This window comes from Raphanus sativus, chromosome 9, assembly GCF_000801105.2.
Source record: "Raphanus sativus cultivar WK10039 chromosome 9, ASM80110v3, whole genome shotgun sequence".
Classification (NCBI taxonomy): domain Eukaryota; kingdom Viridiplantae; phylum Streptophyta; class Magnoliopsida; order Brassicales; family Brassicaceae; genus Raphanus; species Raphanus sativus.
The window spans coordinates 19,406,289-19,427,904 of record NC_079519.1 but is presented as its reverse complement, the minus strand read 5'-3'; the positions used below and the strand labels follow the sequence as shown (position 1 = coordinate 19,427,904).

The 21,616-nt window shown below is 35.1% G+C and overlaps 6 protein-coding genes across 8 annotated transcripts; 3 read left to right on the top strand and 3 right to left on the bottom strand.

Moving 5' to 3' along the window:
- Positions 1–553: 553 nt before the first annotated feature.
- On the bottom strand, positions 554–2,811 carry LOC108824893 (uncharacterized). Its single transcript, XM_056994379.1, has 8 exons — positions 2,512–2,811; positions 2,379–2,441; positions 1,603–2,259; positions 1,369–1,500; positions 1,127–1,210; positions 933–992; positions 727–813; positions 554–628 (listed from the first exon to the last, which is right to left on the bottom strand). The coding sequence occupies exons 1-8, from the start codon at positions 2,809–2,811 to the stop codon at positions 554–556; spliced, it is 1,458 nt and encodes a 485-aa protein (XP_056850359.1).
- Positions 2,812–3,842: 1,031 nt separating this feature from the next.
- On the top strand, positions 3,843–5,604 carry LOC108825881 (uncharacterized). 3 transcript variants are annotated; one of them, XM_018599238.2, is made up of 3 exons: positions 3,843–4,119; positions 4,640–4,921; positions 5,101–5,604. In XM_018599238.2, exons 1-3 carry the CDS (start codon positions 4,074–4,076, stop codon positions 5,139–5,141), a joined length of 369 nt encoding a protein of 122 aa, XP_018454740.1. In that variant the 5' UTR covers positions 3,843–4,073; the 3' UTR covers positions 5,142–5,604. The 3 variants fall into 3 exon arrangements, with proteins under 3 accessions (XP_018454740.1, XP_018454739.1, XP_018454738.1); XM_018599237.2 differs by having other exon boundaries at positions 4,640–4,936; XM_018599236.2 differs by having other exon boundaries at positions 4,640–4,942.
- Positions 5,605–6,083: 479 nt separating this feature from the next.
- Positions 6,084–7,756, top strand: LOC130500139 (uncharacterized). The gene is made up of 3 exons (XM_056994866.1): positions 6,084–6,290; positions 6,384–7,533; positions 7,623–7,756. The coding sequence occupies exons 1-3, from the start codon at positions 6,084–6,086 to the stop codon at positions 7,754–7,756; spliced, it is 1,491 nt and encodes a 496-aa protein (XP_056850846.1).
- A 2,624-nt stretch (positions 7,757–10,380) lies between these two features.
- Positions 10,381–15,486, top strand: LOC108826339 (kinesin-like protein KIN-14K). Its single transcript, XM_056993687.1, is given in 21 exon segments — positions 10,381–10,504; positions 10,599–10,750; positions 10,830–10,910; positions 11,103–11,306; positions 11,456–11,539; positions 11,632–11,709; positions 11,791–11,883; positions 11,985–12,017; positions 12,019–12,294; positions 12,423–12,504; positions 12,572–12,667; positions 12,919–13,098; positions 13,173–13,279; positions 13,368–13,533; positions 13,673–13,796; positions 13,886–14,139; positions 14,223–14,386; positions 14,529–14,805; positions 14,808–14,964; positions 15,064–15,167; positions 15,349–15,486. Coding segments are annotated over 21 exon segments (2,898 nt in total). The 3' UTR covers positions 15,411–15,486.
- Positions 15,487–15,746: 260 nt separating this feature from the next.
- On the bottom strand, positions 15,747–17,062 carry LOC108826990 (cysteine-rich repeat secretory protein 57-like). The gene is made up of 2 exons (XM_018600331.2): positions 16,188–17,062; positions 15,747–15,916 (listed from the first exon to the last, which is right to left on the bottom strand). The coding sequence occupies exons 1-2, from the start codon at positions 16,987–16,989 to the stop codon at positions 15,849–15,851; spliced, it is 870 nt and encodes a 289-aa protein (XP_018455833.1). The 5' UTR covers positions 16,990–17,062; the 3' UTR covers positions 15,747–15,848.
- Positions 17,063–19,685: 2,623 nt separating this feature from the next.
- Positions 19,686–21,025, bottom strand: LOC108824357 (uncharacterized). The gene is made up of 2 exons (XM_018597769.2): positions 20,495–21,025; positions 19,686–20,339 (listed from the first exon to the last, which is right to left on the bottom strand). Exons 1-2 carry the CDS (start codon positions 20,710–20,712, stop codon positions 19,760–19,762), a joined length of 798 nt encoding a protein of 265 aa, XP_018453271.1. The 5' UTR covers positions 20,713–21,025; the 3' UTR covers positions 19,686–19,759.
- Positions 21,026–21,616: the final 591 nt, after the last annotated feature.

The window sequence follows — 21,616 nt, the reverse complement described above, 5'->3', positions numbered from 1 at the left end:
ACTTCTTTTGTATCGTGTTGAATTGCTTGTTCGTTTAGTTATAATTTGGTTTTGCTCATGCTTTCTTTGTCTTATCACTTCTTTTGTATCGTGTTGTCTATTTAGGGGTTTAAGAAGCAATTTCTCGAGTTGTAGGGGGAGTTCATTTTATTGTGGTGAAAAATAAATCGATAAATAGATTGAGTAGTGTACGATCTTTCTAGTTGTTTCTATGAGTTACTAGATCCAATTATTTGTATGTTGGGTTTAAATCTCTTGAGATTGTAATCATGTATCCACATTTAGCTGATAAGTTGATTTCGAGTTAAAAAAAAGCTTCAAAATAATAACAATAAAAAAAATAGTTATTCGAAATTTTGCAGGGCCAATAATGAAACAAATCCATTGACAACTGATATTTCCTCACAATCAAATTATTACAATTATTTTCATAAATAAGCTTTACCTGAATAGCTACACGGAACACCAATTCTGATTTCTTGGGGTGGCTACAGGATAGTTGTCAGCATTTGAGTCATTTGTTATCTTCAAGGAATATTCTCTTGCTTTCTTCTCAACCTTCACAAGGATTGGTTAGTACATCATCCCTTGAGGTGTACCATGAATTTCCACAGGCATTACACTCCAGCTAAATACATAAAACAGAATATGGTTATTATGATGATCCATGAATATGCATAATATCATGCCGAGAAAAGATGACTTAGTATGGAAAAGCAAAAGAACCTGATAGCGATCTCCATGCCCAGCTAGAAAGATACCCGTCAGGCCAACTTTAATTTGACTGCATCTCGAGCATCTTACATCAGTCATCTGCATCCAAAGCCAACACATGACATGGTCAAAGACATTCTCCACCTCAAATCCAAGAAACTGGATAAAACTTCCTCAAATCCAAGAAACTGGATAAAACTTGTCATAAATGAAAGCACCTGCATTCGTTCCCCATCATCAGGATCATTCTTCTCTGTTTCTTCATCAGTTAGACCCTCCTGAATCCCATAAAAGACAAATCTTATTCGTTTAACATGTAAGAAATAATCATTAATTGCTACTTTCCCTTTATTGCACAAAGCAAGATCTGAATAATCTGTTTACAAACATGATAATTTAATAATTTCCTAACCTTTAACTCAGTAGGTGACATGTTCAAAATCTTTTCAGGTTCTAACTCTCCATTGAGCAGTCGTTTAGCTAGCAGTGCAGTGTTCTACAAAAGAAAAATGGAATTACTGTTCAATAATCATAAGGCATTCGAATTTTAGCATGTCATATAAGAGTTTCACATTATATTCATAGATCAATTGTTAAGGATACGGAAGATACATGCAGAAACAATCATGACATAGCATGAAGGCAGATTCCAACCTTGAGATTGAATGCCAATGTCCTTATCCTTTGATTGTATTTAGAATAATCTGATGCAAGAGAAACATATAAAGCCAGCTCAAGGGCACACACGGGAGAAACAGCAGCATCTGGCCAGAGAAAACTCTCATGCTGCCAAGCAGTTTAAACAAAAAGGGTTATGAAAGTTGGGTGCGTGAAAGTTTAGACTGTCTGGAGTATGATCGAAAAGGATATAACAGTTTAGTTTAATACCTTTAATGGATTCTCGCGAGATCCATTCTCAGCCTGTTCAAGATGGGTTCCATGTGAACCCACGTTTGTTTCATCACCAGCGTTAAAGCATATGTTCTGGACTGCTTTCAGAAGCTTCTCCAAACACTTGTTACGATGAGAATCATCTGTTAGTGAATAAAACTTGTCTAAGATAGAATGATACTCTGACGAAATAGGAAAGGCATCTTCATCATTTCTAACATCAACAGGAGGTATGTTTACTTTCTGAGAAGATCTTTTAGCCTTCTCTACATCTTCCTCGGTTTCAAGGTCAGGAAGATCACCCAATCGCGACATTGACTTCTCCACAAAGAGGTCAATTTCATGTTGTTTTGAAACTTCATAATCCTTATCAGTAAACTTCCACAGCTTCTTTTCAATAGTATCATACACCTTTCGCACGATAAAACAAGGCTTATCCTTGCGTTTCGGAAGTTTCTTATGAGCTGGTACAAAATACACCACACATCTACGCATCACAGATTCTGCTGGGACCTCATCACGATGGAAGCTGTAGAACAGTTCTCGTGTATCATTTGTTTCCCAGTTTCCACCGTCCTTTTTCTTTGCTTCTTCCTGACAATAAAACCATTGTCCCAGAATCGTCATGCTTCCATCTTGTTTTTGCGTTATATCCTACAAAAAAAAACACGTCTTAATAAAAAAAAAACAAATCTTAATATACAAAAATATTGTTTTAGCAAAAAAAAAAATATATATATATATATAAAATTCAGCAGCACGTACACCAGTACCTTGATAATGGCAATATAAGGCTCTAGGCTATTGTCGTCTGGATACAACAGCACCGAATCCTCCTGTGCAAGAAAGGAATGTCAGAGAGACTAGAAAAAAACATTTGCAAAGGGAAAGCACGACGTAGCTCACCAGCTCGTATCTGTTGCCGCCGTACTCGAACTGCCCGTAATGGGTTCCTTTATCCGTAACTTTAACCGGCTCACCAACCGGTTTCACATCATCGGCGGTGTCATCCTTCTTTTTCTTCTTCCCTTCCTCATCATCATCATAAGACTCTTCGTACAGGCTCACCTTCTTACGCTTCTTCCTCTTTCCATCCATTGTTTCCTCAGGTCTCCTTGAGTCCTGTCCCTGAGACCTCGTCTCCGCTACAAAGTCCTCTTCTTCATCACTCGAGGACACCTGAGCAGACCTTCGACACGACATCATCTTTCTTCCTCTTCCCTCTGTAAATAAGAAAACAAGACAATTAAAAGATATGTTATTGTGTAAATGATAGAACGTAGTATGTATATTCCACACACCTTCTTAACTTTTGGGATTTACAAAGAGGTTAGACACATACATATATTGTCAGAGTTCAAAACATAGTTATAAAATTTATTATTTATCAATATGACATCAGTTAAAACATATTTTATTGGTGCAAAAATGAATTTATTTCCAAAAAGTGGTCAACTTTATCATTTTGGGATATCTTAATTTGCTAATTAAATAAGAATGGTCAAATTTATTATTTAGGAAACTTTTAACAAAACTTAAGATTGGTCAAAGTAGTTAATAAAAATGGTCAATTTTCTCATTTAGGATATCTTATTAGTAAAAATAAAAAATTTCAAAGTAATATATAAAATAAAAGGTAATCAGTAAACGTATTTTAGTGACATATTAAGGGTCTGACTTGTTTCCCTACTACCACCTGCAAACGCAGTTTTTTCGGTTGGTAGTGTTTGACAGCGTTTCAAAACAATCACATAAACCGCTACAAATTGATTTAAACCGCTCCGAACCTCTCAAAATCAAAAGCTGGTTCTAGTTAGTGTTTACGGTTGCGGACGGTTGCAGGTAGATAAAAAGTATAAAAATATTTTTTAAAATATTTTAAAATTTAAAATTAAAAACAGAAATATTATATATAAAAACATATACATATTTTATATATTAATTTAAATTCACAAAAATAGAATAATTTGTTTTATAAAAACTTTTAACTAGCTATTCGTTAGTTTTTAAAAAAAAATTATTATACATTCATACATAAAGATATACACATATATAAAACGAAACAAAATATTCTTTAAAAATTTTAATATAATCTTCAAAAATATATTAAAATTATAACTTTCAACTAATTAGAAAATTAAATAAATAAACATAATAACATTATTAATCATATTATATGAATAATCATTATATTATATCACAATATTATGTTTTTTATATTTTTATAATGTTATAATATGGCGACAAAGACGACGATTTAGGGCTTTCATGTTTCTTCGACGATGGGATCCCGGAATTCAACGGGAGGAACAAAATGGGTTAGATCATCATCAGGAGGGTTCGATCGGAAAGATACGGAAACGACAGGGAGTTTTGGGAAGAAGGTATAATCTGGGTTCTCGATGGATCCTTTTGCAAAAAGGGAATATGGAAACTGAAAGATCTCAGAAATCATCAAGATCTGTGGAATGGATCGAGATCTCAATCATCATCCAGGCAAAAGCTCAGAATCAGGTTGGTACGATTGTCGTTATCATCAAAACGAAATTGATTGATATTGAGATACGAGAAACTAAGGAACGATCTCTGCATCATGGAAGTTGGAAAGTATGGATTTTGTCTTCCCTTTACAATGGGTTTGATAAGATCTCAATCTGGTTAAGTGATTACTGGCAAGTGATTGACAGAATCGAACATAGGGGATACGGTATTGACGTTGTAGAATTTTGGTGTGGGGAGATCCTTAAAAGTTTTTTAAAAGTTTCAAGGTCTTTGGGTATCCTTTTTTGTTTTGTTTTCGATTTTATTTCGGCTCATGATTGGTTATGGTTGTCTTGGTTGATGATTAGATTTTTTTCTAAGATCATATTGTGGAATAAAATGGGTATGTCGGTTTGCTGTTACTGGTGTTTCTTGGTCCCCACAACAATAAGCATTGGATTCATTTGTCTTGTTTTCCTACTTTGTACGGTTTGCTTTTGTTGGATTGCACATTGGATTATTAATATAATCTGGTGGGGTCATACATCTGCAGGGAGGTGGCTCATATTTGCCTTGTCATCATCAAAGAACCAGATACTGTGTTTGGTTACATCACACCAAATACAGATAACTAATTGCCGCATGGGAAAGAAACTGGAATCTTTTATTTTAAGGTCTCAGTACAGGAATGGAACTTTTAAAAATATTGTCTCTGTGTCCCATTGCGCATTGTACAGGTTTAGGCTACTTGAGATAGGGCTCATAGGTCCAAAGAACCAACAAGCACGAGGGTGGGTGGCTGAACAACTCACTAACAATCGCTTCAGACTACAACGTGTGACGTCTACAAGTTCTGGTTTTTTATTTTCTGGTTTTCTAATAAGCTCAGTGAACATTATGTGGGTCTTATGGTTTAGTAGTAGATTGAGTTCTTTGTATTGGCTTAAAGCTCATATCATGTTTTCTATATGGAATAAAGTTGGTGTTTTTGGTTCTTGGGTTTCTGTTCTACAGTGGTTATGGTGTACTATAGCTTTGGAGTTTCAAGTTGGTGATTATTTACAGTGGCGATGGAGACACACTGAGAATATGTTTGGCTATACCATGTTTCAGTTAATTGCTAGTGCTGTCGCCACTAGTACCATGGCCTCATTAAGCCAAAGAAAAATATGGAGCAGCCACCTTTATATAGGAATGGATACGTTCGAATTTGGCGAGGATATAATTATTTATAAGTTGTTTACAAACCAGGCTCGTAAATGGATTACGAGGGATCACGATCTGGAGAGAAGAGCCTTTAAGGGGTTCAAGGTTTGTTTATTGGATTATGATTTGAAGATTGGTTTTGTCTTCTCCGAGGAATGGAAGAGACAAGAGAGACAGAGAGTATCGAGATTCATTGTGATATCTCGATTCAATGTTTTTATCTTGTTTAAACCTGACTCTTTTGTTAAGTGTTTATCAAGGAATAACAATGGATCTCTGGATTTTTTTTGGTTTAAGAGGAAAAGTATAAATAGAGTCTCTTTATGCCAATATAATTATGGACAAACTTTTGGTCAGTGGGAAGGGAATTGGATTATAGGTCCGAAACTGGATTGTAGTATGAATAGATTAACTCTACTTAAGTGGTGTAGAATGATACGTAACCAATTTAGGATGATGGAGGTTGAGTTTATTAGGGTTTCATTATACCCGATTACATGCTCGGAGGAGATGAACAAATATAAATTTAATGAAAGTGCTAAGTTGACAAGGAGTAGGCATGTGAGCAAAATATGGGCTTGGGTAATGGACATATCTTTTAATGAGTTGAGAATTAAGATGCTCGGGTTATTAAGTTTGTTTTTAAAATATATGGTGCGAAGGGCTATACGAGCAGGGGCAATGGTAGAGACTGAGTTACTATGGAAGGGTATCTTCACACCCGACTTAATTACTCTGCAGAGTATTTTTAAAGTTTTTAAATGAAAGTATTAAGTTGGAATTGTAGAGGGATGGGAAGTAAATGGACTATTAGTTACTTACGAGAAATTTGGCAAAAGCACAAACCAGACTTCTTGTTCCTCTCGGAAACAAAGAAAGATTTTGAGTTTGTGCAGGGATTTCAAACGCATTTTGGATTTGATAATTTGGTGACGGTGGACCCCATAGGAACAAGCGGTGGGCTGGCACTCTACTACAATAATGAATTTCAGATTCAGGTACTTTTTTCAAATAATAGGATGATTGATGTGGAAGCAGTGGTTCTTGGAAAAAAGGTCTACATAACTTTTGTATATGGTGATCCGGTACAGAAATTAAGGGAACAAGTGTGGGAGCGTCTAACTAGATGTGGGTTATCAAGGTCAGATCCTTGGTTTATGATTGGAGATCTAAATGAGATAACCGGAAACCATGAGAAAGAGGGTGGTGCTTTAAGGCATCCAGATTCTTTTGTCCCTTTTAATAATATGATTCGTAATAGTGGTTTACTGGAATTTCCGGCAAAGGGAAATAAAATGTCATGGCAAGGAAGGCGAGGAAAAGGTAAAGGGGCCTTTATGGTTCGATGTAGGCTAGACAGGGCACTAGCCAATGAAGAGTGGCATACTCTTCTCCCATGTTCCTATACAGAATATTTAGGAATGGTGGGCTCGGATCACCGACCAGTAGTTGCATATTTGGAAGATAAAGTTATAAGGAAAAGAGGACAATTTAGATTTGATAAGAGATGGATTGGTAAAGAGGGTTTTATGGAATCGATTGCGATGGGCTGGGCGAAAGACTATGGATCGGATCAGGTGGATATAGTTAAAAAGATTAGCAACTGTCGACATGAAATTGCGAAATGGAGGAGAAATAATCCACCAACTGGAAAAGAAAAAATAGGGGAATTACAGAAAGCACTTGAGGACGTGCAGATGGATGATTCTAGGACCCAGGAGGACATTATGGAGGTATCTCGGAAGCTTCAGGATGCGTATAAGGATGAGGAGGAGTATTGGCATCAAAAGAGTCGAAATTTGTGGAATACGTTAGGGGATCATAATACCAATTTTTTTCATGCTTTAACAAAACAAAGGAGAACACGCAATAGGATTGTGGGACTCCATGATACCCACGGGAATTGGATTACAGAGGATACTGGTATTGAGAAAGTGGCAGTAGATTATTTTGAAGATTTATTCAATACAACCTCACCTACAGATTTTGAGGGTTTTCTGGAGGAAATAAGGCCGGGTATTACGCCACAGATGAATCAGAGGTTGCTGCGGCAGGCATCTGAGGAGGAAGTCCGAACTGCTTTATTTATGATGCATCCAGAAAAGGCTCCGGGGCCTGATGGAATGACAGCTCTTTTCTTCCAACACTCGTGGCATGTGGTGAAACAGGATTTGGTGACTATGGTAAATAATTTCTTAATATCGGGAGAGTTGGATTCAAGGTTAAACATGACTAATATATGTATGATACCTAAAACGGAAAGGCCCACAAGGATGACAGAACTGCGACCAATAAGCTTATGTAATGTTGGATATAAAATTATATCCAAGGTGTTATGTCAGAGATTGAAAATCTGTCTTCCAACGCTGATCTCAGAGACTCAATCGGCATTTGTGGCAGGGAGATTGATCTCGGACAATATTCTGATAGCTCAGGAAATGTTTCATGGTCTGCGAACAAATAAGGCATGTCAAGGAAAATTTATGGCCATTAAAACGGATATGAGTAAAGCGTACGATCGAATAGAATGGGATTTCATTAAAGCTCTTCTATTGAAGATGGGTTTTGATTCTCATTGGATTAAACTTTTAATGGAGTGTATATCATCGGTACAGTATCGGGTGTTACTCAATGGTCAGCCACGAGGACATATAGTTCCTCAAAGAGGCTTACGGCAAGGGGATCCGTTATCCCTGTATCTATTCATTATGTGTACGGAAGCATTAATAGCAAATTTAAAAAAAGCAGAGGCTGATAAACGGCTTACTGGCATGAAGGTAGCAAGGGCTTGTCCATCGATATCACACTTGTTATTTGCAGATGATAGTCTTTTTTTCTGCAAAGCCCAACGGGAGGAAGCACAAACTATTCTCAAGATTCTAAATGAGTATGAGGCAGTTTCTGGCCAACTTATAAACTTTCAAAAGTCATCAATTCAATTTGGGTTGTATTAAGGATTTCATAAAATCTTAGCTTTTAGTCAAATCCTCTCTTATTGAATATGGTATTTGTAAAAGTTCTAACAAATCCTAGGTTATTGGATCTAACATTTGTATAAATCCTATTAAAACTCCCGTTATTGAAATATGTGGATTTCAGCAATAATTTATATCAGAATTATTTGGATTATTAGAAAAATGATTTTCCCCTTGAAATTTCAACAGAAACAAATACCTCCTCTTTAGTTGGAATTTGAAAAAATGACGACGTCTTTAGTTTTTTTCTTAACATTTTTTTCTCCAGTACCGCACAAAGTCATAGCAATGACTACTATCATCCATGTAAGCTTGTTTCACAACTCTTATCATATGATCTTTCCTCACCTTCCCCACCCCCTGTTCCTTTTAGAGATTTGGAAAGAGCCATCACACTGTTTTCACATCAAAGGCCAAGCTCTCTTCTCCACATCATCATCTCTGATCTCCTTTTCGATTATCCTGCGTGGATCCCTCCGTTTACATTTTTGTCACATTGTTTTTTCACATCACTTACCACGGATACGAGCCATCTAGTTTGCATATCGAAAAAAAAATCTGAAGCAGTCGTCATTCCCTCCTTCCCATAAGCTCTAATCAAGAGATCAAAAATAACTGCATTGAGTTATCTTTCTTCACATCCATCTTTTCTGTCTGTTTTTGTCATCTTAAGACTATAAATTTACATATCTTTACTCCAAAACAACTTTTTCAAAATCAGAAGGGTTAGTCGCTATAAAATGTATGCCACAAAACTAGATCGAAAACCCTCACCAGAATCCCCCAGCAAAATCCCTCATCTACAAAATTCCCCATCAAATTCTCCATCAAAATCTTTAAAACCCACTAAATCCCACCAGATCTAAATCCCCAAAATTTTATGAAACCCCCAGTCCAATAAACCCCACTAAATCTCCGTCCTATTTTTGAAACTGCCTATTCAACATAAATTAGATAGTCAAGTTTTCATGTTTTATATTTGTTTTTAGTTTTGTTTAGCTTGTATTAGTTTTGCATGTTACCAATATTCCTTGTAATATTTGTAAAAACACTTATATGTATAAATTTAGCATTTTACAAAAAAAATACCGATCAAAACTTAGTTTAAATATTTGATAATCCATATTAAAAAACCTTTTCACCTTTTTATATTTTAAAACGTCAAAAATCAAAAACAACGACAGAACAAAAGCTGCAAGGGCCGGGAATGTCCTTGTAGAACCGTTGGTCCCACAAACAAACATTTTTGCGTAAAACAAACTCAAATGTAAAATATATTTTTGATTCTGTTAAGTTTCTCTTAAATTTTTAGTGTTTCTAAATATAAAATAAGAATAAAAATAAGAGAACCGATAAGTTTCCTCCACAATTAGCTTTTTTCCCTTTTTCATTTTTAGGCCAAAACAGAGAAAAATAACTGGGAAGTTTTAATTTTTTTTCTGGCAAATAACCTATTTCCTCTTTTCACCATACTGATAATTATTCTTCGAGACCATTCATTTGAGACAAGGGATGTTTTCTTAGAATTTATTTTTCTGCGAAATCTTTGGTAAAAAATTTCAGCTAATTTATGGTTGATTTGTTCAGTATTGATATAATTTTCTGTGGATAGTTTTTCCTTTTGAAATATTCTTCCATTAATTTCACAAACATTGATGTTTTAGGTTTTTTTTTTGGTTTCTTTTTTTTTTCTGGAAAAGGCTTTAGTTGATTTTGGTTTCGTATATACAAATCGATATGATTTGTAATTTTCCATGCAAGATTTTTTTTTGAAAAAAGTCCATGCAAGTTTACATGACGTCTTCAGACAATACATGCCTATGTATAATAGTTGTTGTTTTAGTTTTTTTTTGTTTTTGAGTTGTTGTTTAAGTTGATATCTGTAACTGTATAGTTTTCAATCGAACTTATATATAGGCCAGTTGCTTGTTTTAACAATATGTGTGAAAAACTTATAAATCTCAACCTTTAAAGATTTAAAAGTATTATTAGTTAAGCGTTTGGATTTTTTTTTTTCACGAGAAGAAACGTATAGAGCTTATAGGAGCTCAATTGGTATGTGTTTTGAATGTGTTAGAAATGAAATGATGTATTTATTATTATAGGTCTAGAAATGAACAACCGAATCAAAGGAGGGTCCAGCATGATTGGTGTTTATGGTCGACCATATGGTTCAAGTAGCATTTTGAGTTTTGATGGATCAGAAAGTCGTCAAAATATAGATGATACTAAGCAAGGCAACGTTTTTTTTTTTCACTATCTTCTTTGATTTTTAGGACAATAGTTAAAATTTGTATTTGTTCTTATAACCGCTTTTAATTTGACTCACAGGCCATCAGAGTTTAGTGGAGTGGTTAAATGAGACACTTCCTTATTTAAATTTACCATGGGAAGCTTCAGAGGAAGAATTAAGAGCGTGTCTGATGGATGGTACTGTCTTTTGCAATCTCTTGAATCAGCTTAGTCCCGGTTCAATGAAAATGGTACTTGATTTTGGGCAAACCTATTTGTTTTTTCTATATACTTATTCGTATTTTAGATTTACTCTCTTTTGGATTATAGGGCTGTAGTTTTGAGCTTGCTTCTATAAATATTGAGAGGTTTTTAACAGCTATGGATGAAATGGCCTTACCCAGATTTGAGGTTTCAGACTTAGAACAGGTTTGAACTCTTTTTGATTAATTTTTATTTAAAAGTTTAGGTCGGTGTATTTGATCAAACATTTGAAATCATATCATATTCAATAATTTGTAGATGATTTTAATGATTTTTTGGATAAATTAACGAAATTTATTATGATTATTGGTACAGGGGGATATGATTCCAGTTTTACAGTCTCTAAAAGCGCTTAAAGCTAGTTTCTCTGATGCTGCATATGATAAGAATACACTTAGCTCGATGAGAAGATGGAGTTTGCCTGAGGATCAGTCAAAGGGACTCGATAGCAACTTTAATGATGGATTACAGTCTGAGGAAGTCTCTGAGATTAATACATCTCATGCTAAAATTTTGGACTTACTAAAATCAAACACTTTACAAGTAAAATTTTCTAACAAAATTAAACAAAACTATGTTTTCTACATCACTTTAGTTAATCTTGTTTCAAGTTTGCTAATTCAGATTTCATATCCTTAAACCCGAACCCTCAACTTATAATTCTGATTTCAATTTTCCTTTTCTCTTATTAGACTACTTCTACTCGATCCTTGTTTGATATGCTCGATAAGCTTCTTGACGAGAGCGTGTATAAGATGAATGTGGATGTGTCTCATGTAAGGAAATGTCTTTGAATTATTTGTTCATAATTTTTTTTTTAAAGTTCTTAATATTTATTTTCGTCTGCTTGCTCTGTTTTCCTTTCCAGGATTTTGCATCTATCTTGAGAGGCATTGTGCAAGTATTGGAACAAAGGATCTCAAATCAAGCTGAGAACCTAAAGAATGTATGATTAAGTCAAGTTTTTACTATTACTTTTTCGTTTACATTATCATACCTTACACAATCAGGAGATATGCTTGTGCAGCAAAACATACTCTTTAGGGTTCGGGAAGAAAAATATAGATCAAGAATAAATGTATTAGAAACCTTAGCATCTGGGACAACAGATGAGAATGAGGTACTCTTTATCAAATTCAGTCTCTCTTTGCGAAAATTCATTTTGTTGCCATTTTCAAGAAAATGTACAAATGTATTACTATCTTGTGGTCTGTAGCTAAGGTCAGAAGAACAAGATGTACTCCAACTGAAAAGGAAAAAAGAGCGCAGTGATGCTGAGCTTGCTAAGTTGAAGCAAGAACTTGAAGTTTTGAAAGAGACACATGAAAAACAATTTTTGGAGCTAGAATTATATGCCCAGCAAGCTAAAACTGTGTTGGAGAAGCAATTAGAAGAGTCAGAGTTACGTGTAGTAGACTCAACTAATAAAGTGAAAGAGCTCGAAAAGTTATGTGAGACCAAAATGAAAATATGGGAGAAGAAAGAGCAAACATACAAGAGCTTTATACACAACCAGTCAGAGGCTTTGCAGGTTATTTGACTTAATTGATGGTTTTGTAAGCTTTTGTAATTGGGTTCTTAATACAGTTGTGTGGTTGACCAGAACAAAATGAGTTCTTATAATTCTCTAACTATCATCAACTTATGTGAATTCTGTAGGAGTTGAAATCTACCTCTATGTCTTTGAAACATGAAGTTCTAAAGACAGGAGAAAACTACTTCCAAGATCTAAATTACTACGGTAAGATCATTTTTCTGTTTCTTTTTGGCTTCAGTTTTTTTATATGTACTAATAATCTACTTCTTAGGCTTAAAGCTTAGAGGAGTGGTTCATGCAGCAAAAAACTACCAGGTAGTTGTTGAAGAGAACCGAAGGCTTTACAATGAAGTGCAAGAACTAAAAGGTATAATTTTTTTTTTAAAAGGTGTAATTTATGAAATCGTGTTGTGAAGAACATTTTTGGCATATTGGAAATAAAATCTTGGCACAAATATTAGAGAATCACTGAACTTTTTATATTGAAGAAATATTGTTACGTTGCGAACTCTACTTCACCTTTTCAAGCATTTTGTAGACTGATAAATTTGCTTCTTGCCATCTTTTTTTTTTGAATAACTGCTTTGCCATCATATAAATTGTATTTCTTACATAAAGGGAATATTAGAGTCTATTGCCGGATAAGACCATTCCTTAAAGGACAAAACAAGAAAGAAACATCAATAGAGTACACAGGTGAGAATGGTGAGTTGGTGGTTGCAAACCCCTTAAAGCAAGGCAAAGACACTCATCGGTTCTTTAAATTCAACAAAGTCTTTGGCCCTTCATCAACTCAAGGTTTTAGCCTCTTCTGTATTCACAAACGAGGAAAATATACTTAAAAAGTTGTACTGAATCTTTTTTTTATGCAGAGGAAGTATTCTTAGATACTCAACCGTTGATTCGTTCCCTTCTTGATGGCTATAATGTGTGCATATTTGCTTATGGTCAAACAGGTTCTGGAAAGACTTATACAATGGTAAGGAAACACAGCTAAGTAAAAGATAAGATGATGTCATTCTTTATGAGTTTATATCAAACATGTGTTTTCCATTTTATGTATCCAGAGCGGACCAAGCATAAATTCAGAAGAACATCGGGGTGTAAACTATAGAGCTTTAAATGACTTGTTCCACTTAACTCAAAGTAGTCAAAACACAGTGATGTATGAAGTTGGTGTTCAAATGGTTGAGATTTATAATGAGCAAGTTCGTGACCTACTTTCTGATGATGGTCCCAGTAGAAGATATCCTTCTCTAATCTAATCTAGTATTCAACACTGTATCATTTTTATTTTATTTTTAAAAGTTAATCTTCCTTAATTTGCGCACACTTGGGATTTGGAATACTTCTTTACCAAATGGCCTCGCAGTTCCTGATGCAAGCATGCATTGTGTAAGATCAACTGATGATGTTCTTGAATTGATGAATATTGGATTGACGAACAGAGCTGTAGGTGCAACAGCTCTTAACGAAAAGAGTAGTAGATCACACAGGTTTAAAGACACTTTTCCCTCTTTTAAGTGTATATATATGCATTGCATAGCTAAGCCAAAAAATTGTTTGGTCTTCTTTTTTTTCGCAGTGTTCTTTCTGTTCATGTACGCGGTGTTGATGTCAAGACTGACTCCGAGTTGCGTGGCAGTTTGCATTTGGTTGATCTTGCTGGAAGTGAGAGGATCGATCGCTCTGAAGTAACCGGAGATAGACTCAAAGAAGCTCAGCATATAAACAAGTCATTGTCTGCTCTTGGAGATGTTATATTCGCTCTGGCACATAAGAATCCTCATGTCCCTTATAGAAACAGCAAGCTGACTCAAGTCCTCCAAAATTCCTTAGGTACTATCTCCGAATAATGATGAATTTCTTTGACTATGTGACATTCTTTTTTGTTTTATAACGCTTTTATTTTAATTTGTTAGGAGGACAAGCGAAAACTCTTATGTTTGTTCAGATAAATCCTGATGAAGATTCATATGCTGAGACAGTAAGTACTTTGAAATTCGCGGAAAGAGTTTCGGGTGTCGAGTTAGGTGCAGCTAGAAGCTATAAGGAGGGACGAGATGTTAGACAACTCATGCAAGAGGTGCTTCTAATATTTTACGGTTCAATTAAAACCCTCAAAATTTTATTCATGAAAAACTTAAAAAGTATCATAACACACAAATTTTAGGTGAGAGTTGCGTCTAATTATATTTTTAATCACTAATTCTTGATATTGCATGCAGGTATCTAACTTGAAAGATTTGATTGCAAAGAAAGACGAAGAACTTCAAAAGTTTCAGAATATAAACTGTACCAAAAGAAGTGGTTTAAACAATCTAAGGTTTGAGTCTACTTCTCCAAGAAGACATTCTTTAGGAGGAGCGTCACCAAACTCTTCAAGGCAAAGACAAGGATCTCGTTCACTCGGAAGAACAACTTCAGATTCAGCAGATGAACGTATACATCAAAATGAATCCAGATTATCGCCCAAGTTATCCGGTACGCCTAAAGACAATAATATATTGACCTATTAGGCCATTAATTTTTAAATTTTGAAGAAAAACTGAGTGATATTTCTGATATTTATCTTTCAATGGGGATAGAAACTGATGGCTCGAAACTCTTCTTCGAAACCTCAAGTCCTCATGAAATGTCTGAACAATCAGAACAAAATGAAAAGTGAGTATATATCACAGTTAACTTTACTTTTAAATCCTATGATTTAGTTAAGAGTTAATCTTTGTCTGGTGTTCATTGTGTATATCTGTTTGATTGCAGAGCTAATGTTGAACATTCAAAGATACTAAAGCATACAGTAAAAGCAGACCAAACGAGATCTTCTCGTCTGTCAATTTCCACCTCCTCCTCTAAGGCTTTAACAGGTAATCTCACCATTGACTCTAACAACCAACAATGGTTGTGTTGTATGAAACCAAACGTAGCATACCAAAAATGACAAACAAAATATCACTAAAATATTACTCCATATGTTGTAAGTTGTAACCATTCAGATCCATAGTGTTTGGCATGGAGTCATATGATGTGTTTCTCTTTTAATCACAGGTTCTAAAAGACCGATCAATAGCTTTTCAACTTCGGTAAAACCTCTTACCAGAAAGCGATGAAGAATATTATTGCGGTAACTTAAAAGATTCAAGTTTCTTCAGAAAAAAAATTCAAGTATATGCTCGGAAGCTTTATTTCTTCTACACTACATGAACTAACAAATGTTTTGTTTATCAAAAACTCAAAAGTAATCAAATGTATCAAAAGGAAAATACTTGTTATGATGTGTATGGTGTAACATACAAGTAGAATCTAACAACCTTGATTGTAAACTATTTTAGTAACTATTACAATCTTGGTTCAATTACTTGGTCAGTTGTTCCTAGATGTTTTCAAATGAAAAGGACAAAATTATTTTATAAAATTTAATCCTCACAACAACTGAATATAACCGGATTAAGATTTAAAGAGAAAAAAACATAATTAAGCATGACGCAAAAATAACGGAAAATTGATCTTATCTTATTAAGCTTTAACATGAAAAATTGCAAACCTTATCATAAACCCAAAAATGCTAACACCGAAGCAGCCACAGCAAGAACCATTCCCCCAAGTTTATTACATCCTGTAGAAAAGAATAATCCTAACATTACAACATTGACCGCAATACTAACAGTACGAGAGATCATAAATTGTTGCAGCTGTTTTGTACTTATTTATCGTCTTCAGTATATTTAATTTCTATATTAGATAAATAGAAATTTGGAATATAATTTTTAGAACCTGAAAGCTACTACAGCTTATACTCTTGACATGTGAAAGTTACGTATCGTCTACTGATCTCTAGATATAAAGTATAAACCCATCATTATATTTACAAATATATATATGCTCACCTCTGATCGAGAAGGACCCGCTATGAGTAGGGGATGGAAGGGGCGACAACGATGAGTTGTAGGTATCAAAACTCACAAGACATTTAGGAGTCCAGATCATAGCCCAACGCTTATCACCACAACAGTCAATCATCTCTTGCAACGCAAGTTTCAGGCATGTGGTACAGTTTCCCGGATCCAAATAAGGAGTGCACTGAACAATAGACTCAAGATCATACACGTTATCGAATCTAGTCGTATCCATAAGATAATATGGAGTAAGTGATGAAGATAACATAGACGATTTGACGATAACTTCACCCATTTTATCAGACAGCCTCTCTCCAAATTTACCAAACGTTTTGGGTATTAGATCGGTAGACCACCATAGGGTATTAGGCTGTGTCTCTAAAGTGGAGAGGAAGATCTTGTCAGAGTAACGAACCATGCAATCGAAGTAGTAAATGATTGCTTCACGGTTGTTGGTACAGTTTTTGGCGATCTCGGTTGTTGCGGTCTTGACGCAGGAGTTGCAAGTTGTTCTGTTGACGTCTCCTGTGCACAAGAACATTCCATGGACTGTGTCTGAAGCTAGACCGGTCGTGAGGTTGTAATAGTTAGCGAGGGAGGACTGGTTGCTTAGAGCGGAGAGAAGAGCGTTGAGATTTGTGTGGTAAGTTGAGTTGCGAATGAAGTTTCCGGATGGTTTGTTGCAGAAAGTCTCCATGTGGTCGGATTCGGACATCGTTTGGTTAGTGGTGAAGAGAAGACATAAGAGAAAGGAGTAGCAAAAGAAAGCAGATAGTTTCTTTGATGTTGCCATGTTCTTGCCTTTGTGGTTGTGAGACAAAAGAAAAAAATAGAAGAAGAAAATGATTTCTAACAAGTTCTTCAGGCCGTATCTAACTTGTTTTTCCGTTTGTTTAACTTAAACTTTTGTTTTCGTTTTTGTATTTCTTATCTTGGTCTTTGTTTTTCTTTTTAACAACATATCTTGGTCTTTGTTTATACCTATACTTTTGTGTTTTTTTTCTTTTCTTGGATTCTCCCAAAAAGAGTTGACTAATGGGTTTAGCATACATATATCAAACTAGGGATTTAAATAAGGGTCCAAATTAACTGTGAAAGTGTACAACGTAGTTAATGATGACCTATAACTCTATATCTCAGATCATAATTGAGCTTCATATTGACAGCTTGTTCTGCTGATGTAATTGACTAGTCTGTGTTAGTGTCACTAACATACACTCCGTTTTTCAAATCAAAAGTGAGTTTTATATTGACAACATATTGGGATTGATTAGTAAGTATGAGTGCATTGGACAGTTTTCATTTTTCTCACAGCCAACTCACAGCCATAAAATCTAGAGAGATTTACGGTTTGAGTCACTTTATGACTTTTAGTATCATAAAAAGTCACTTTGATATACTGAGACACTTTATTAGTGTTAAAATACAATTCTGTCCTCAATCATAATACCTGGAGACACCTTTTTTTCTACCGCATCTCTATCTTTTTTTTCATGAAATCTCTTTTTTCATCTCTCCACCACATCTCGATCTATCGCTTCAATCTCCCATCTGCGAAAAAAATCTGAAGGTTAGAGAAGCTATTACCTAGAAATTTATTGAGTACCTTGGTCGTAATGAGGCTGTTCTGGAGGAAGGTGGATTGTGTCCCGGATCGAACGGTGAAGCAGCGGTCGCGAAGAGACTGAAGATTAATCTGTTAAAAATAAATAATTATGGAAATTTTGTTTTTTTTCTTCTCTTTTGACTATTGTTGGTTAATCTATACAACGTTTGTAAGTTTTGGAGATAAAATCATCAAAATAAAGATTTCATGAAAAAATCAATGGGGGCTCCAAGATGTAGTTGCAGAAAATACAGGAAGCCCTGATTTGAAGATGACGATTTAATTACAAAATTGCCACTCCTTAAGTGTTTGTACACATGTACAACATATAAACTGTATCCACATGTACATCGTATATATATAATATCCACATGTACACGTTTAACGTAAGTGTACAAATTAATATTTTCAGAGAAAATCAATAAAAACTTTCTATCAGTAAAACCAATTTCCCTCCCTCTCCAGAAAAAAATCAACCTCTTGACAATAGATAGAAGTCAATTGTTCTCTTCAGATTCATCATTCATCCATTGTCATGATTAAAAATTGTAAAGTACATGTATAAGCAGTTTCTAGATGTACATGTTTATTATTATCCACGTGTACAATGATGTAAACAAATTTCACATGTACACTAAATTATGATATCCACATATACAAATTATATATAGTATCCACATGTACATGAAAGATTTTATAGGTGAATCTATGAGCTTTGCCAAATCCAGGAAATATTTTAGTGGAATCTCTTATCTCTTCATAGCATGCTTCTTCACCACATAACTTATACATTCCTTCACAAATAAAAATTCAGAAGCCAAAGTTGAAACCTGTAAAGAAAATGTACAAAGGGGTTTAATTTTTTGGAATAGCTGCCAAGCTTGTTATAGCATCACACATAGAAGCAAGGTCAACAACAGTTGGTACTCCAGTAAAGTAACACAAGCTTATTTGGACAGAATCTCAACTTGTTTAAGAACTGTCTTTTCCCAATCAATTATCAACTCAAATCGCCTTTGTCCATTAGATGTGATCACATTTTCAAGAAAAGAATCTGATATTGACCAATTCCTATAGCCTATGATACTCTAAAAAACTAACCCATCAATCTTAAACCATGATTAATCATTCAAAGAGAAAAAAAAATCATCAGATATTTCTATTGTACCTGCAACTGAGATCATGGCTGCTTAGTTATATTAATTTTGACAGCAAATCAGCTTCAAAATCTGAAGCTTCCGATCTTTTCCTGCTGATACAGAGCAAAATAGCCACTTTGAATCCAATCTAGAAACAACAATTTTTTCATCTGCTGGAGAGTTTGAAAGGATATCTAAACAATTAAAGAAACAATTTTACAACCAAAACAGATGAATGAATCTCAGACCAAAGAGTCAAAACGAGATGAAATTGAAAACTCACCAACCCAGATTTTAAGAAATCATATGATGAATCTAGTCAACGAAACACAAACATATAAGAAGAGGATGAGGTAAGGGAAATAACGTAATAGGTGTGGGAGGAGAAGGCCAGAAGCAAGAGGAACATAAAGCAGAGGAGAAGATGTGAGATTAGTGATTGGCGGCTGAAGAGAAGAAGAGGATGAGGTGAGAGAAGGAACGTAAAAAAAAGTGTAGTTTAATTGATGAGAGAAAAAGGACATAATTGGAATTTTATATCCTCTTTTGCATTGGTAACGTGTACAAAGTGTCTCAGTAGACAAATGTGACTTATTCTGATATTGTAAAGATGAAAAGTGACTTGGGGTGTAATTGTTTCTAAAATCTATTACTCGAGCCCGTTATACTAGGATATGTATTTGATTAGTCTGTGTCAGTGTCATTTACACTAAAAATAATAGTAACAAATATAGATGTAGAAGATGAAAACAAAGACAAGATAGGACTAATTCGAAAAACTTCACTTAGTGTTGGGTCAGATATCACATAGAAGAAAATCACAAGAGAAAAGGTATTTTAAAGTTTACAGAACTGGAACTCTTGTTTGTTGTTGTAGTCTCAGACAACTCCTTCATACTTGTCCATGCTTTTCTCTTCCTCTTATTCGATCCTCCACCACCACCAACTGTTGCTTTTTTCTCAGGAACACTTTCCGGCTCAACTGGTTTCTTACTTTTGGATTTCCTTATTCTCTTCTCTCTCTCCAGTGTAAGCATTGGCTTTGGTGTATTCTCCACAACACTATCATTCTCACATCTTCTTTCAGGTGAAGAAGGAAGTAGTATGTTACTTTCGATTTCTTGAGGCGCTACAACCACCGTCACCTCTTTATCAATCTTGGGACGTGGACGAGTTGGTTTCGGCTTGGGCGGGTACATGTCTTTCATCTGACCATTTGTAGTACCTCTCTTGAGATTACGGTGAGAACACAAGTTGCAGTAGTAAACTACATTGTTCTGAGGCAGAAACATGTTAGGCTTCTTCTTGTACCTTGTCCTCATGTGTTTCTTCTTGTTAGCAGAAACCTTCTCGATTCTAACATTACAATTGAAGCCAGGCTGAAGAACAGTCTCACACCTACACGAGAGAAACAAACATATATTCCCTAATGAGAACAAAAAAAAAAGCAATGGTACCTAATAGAAAATCAGACAAACAAGAAGTAAGACAAAAGCTACTATTAAATGTCTTTGAAAGACAAATTGTTTTGGATTAATGTTCATAGTTAATACCTTTGACAAGAGAAGAGGTCAGGATCGTGAGGAATGTCGGAAGCTTGTCCATCGGCTGCGAGACGCCGACCGAAGAAAGTAGCTAAGGACGGGATGGGAGTATCTCCGCCGGTAGACCAGAGAGCGAGATTCTTCAAGTGGTCGTGTCTGAGCACGGACTTGAGATTCGGTCCTCCTTGAGCTTTTGTAAGCTTGTTAGCTCCTCCCCGTTTCCCCATCTCTCCGCGATTTTTTTCTGAGTTGAGTTCTTGTTGGATTTTGCAGGAAAGAGAAATTGAAAAAAATTAGGCTTTGTTACAAATGTGTTCGAAAACGCGGCCGAGTTGGCCGATTTCTCGCCGGTTAAACGTGACTCGGTGGTGCTCCGCCGCGAGTTTGCCTTATTCGGCCAAAACTCAGATTTGAGAAAAAACGGGAGTATATAATGGTATTCTCAGGCTCTAAATCGATAGTTCAAAGATAGATCTATCATATTTCATTGACAACAGTTAAGAATCGAAGAAAAAGATGATTTATGTTCAAAACAAAAAAAACGGCTGTATATTAGGGTTTGAGTCGAAGAGAGGTCGACAGGAAGAAGATGAAGGTCGAATTACGAGTTTGCCCTTCATTAATGAAAATGTGCAAAATCGAAAAAATGAATTATGGGTTTTCGAACCCGTGACATGGACTTTTGGTAACACACAAATTAACCACTAGGCCACTGCAAGACACTTGTACTGATAGTTTGCGTAAATGATTATGATAGCATTTCTTGATTACTACTCATGGTGTATGCTATGCACCTCTATTATGAATAGGGCTGGGCAAAAAATCCTAAATCCCAATAACCAAACCAAACCCGATCTGATAAAGTAGCACCAAATCCGAACCGAAATTGATTAGATATCCGAATGGGTTTAATTTTGGTATCTAAAAAACTGAAATCGAACTTGATCCAAACCGAAATATTTCGGTACCCGAATGTATCTGATATAGATATTTATACTTATATATATCAAATAATTTTAGATATAATGTATACAAAAAACATCCAAAATATATGTAATACTTTTAATTTATCCAAACACTTGAAAATATATATACAAATAGTCAAAAGTAAATATCTAAAATAGTTAAAGT

Bases quoted from the DNA above. Each gene is read 5' to 3' on its own strand.
- LOC108824357 (XM_018597769.2), bottom strand. From the start codon at position 20,712: ATGGGGAAACGGGGAGGAGCTAACAAGCTTACAAAAGCTCAAGGAGGA. The intron at 20,340-20,494 runs GTATTAACTATG...TCTCTCGTGTAG, and splicing joins GACCTCTTCTCTTGTCAAAG to GTGTGAGACTGTTCTTCAGC.
- LOC108824893 (XM_056994379.1), bottom strand. From the start codon at position 2,811: ATGATGTCGTGTCGAAGGTCTGCTCAGGTGTCCTCGAGTGATGAAGAA. The intron at 993-1,126 runs GTTAGGAAATTA...TATGGGATTCAG, and splicing joins TGTCACCTACTGAGTTAAAG to GAGGGTCTAACTGATGAAGA. The intron at 814-932 runs GTGCTTTCATTT...CTTTGGATGCAG, and splicing joins ATGATGGGGAACGAATGCAG to ATGACTGATGTAAGATGCTC.
- LOC130500139 (XM_056994866.1), top strand. From the start codon at position 6,084: ATGGGAAGTAAATGGACTATTAGTTACTTACGAGAAATTTGGCAAAAG. The intron at 6,291-6,383 runs GTACTTTTTTCA...GATCCGGTACAG, and splicing joins ATAATGAATTTCAGATTCAG to AAATTAAGGGAACAAGTGTG. The intron at 7,534-7,622 runs GTATGATACCTA...ATTATATCCAAG, and splicing joins GTTAAACATGACTAATATAT to GTGTTATGTCAGAGATTGAA.
- LOC108825881 (XM_018599236.2), top strand. From the start codon at position 4,074: ATGGATCGAGATCTCAATCATCATCCAGGCAAAAGCTCAGAATCAG. The intron at 4,120-4,639 runs GTTGGTACGATT...ATACATCTGCAG, and splicing joins AGGCAAAAGCTCAGAATCAG to GGAGGTGGCTCATATTTGCC. The intron at 4,943-5,100 runs GTTTTTTATTTT...TCTGTTCTACAG, and splicing joins TGTGACGTCTACAAGTTCTG to TGGTTATGGTGTACTATAGC.
- LOC108826990 (XM_018600331.2), bottom strand. From the start codon at position 16,989: ATGGCAACATCAAAGAAACTATCTGCTTTCTTTTGCTACTCCTTTCTC. The intron at 15,917-16,187 runs GTGAGCATATAT...TCTTTTCTACAG, and splicing joins CGGGTCCTTCTCGATCAGAG to GATGTAATAAACTTGGGGGA.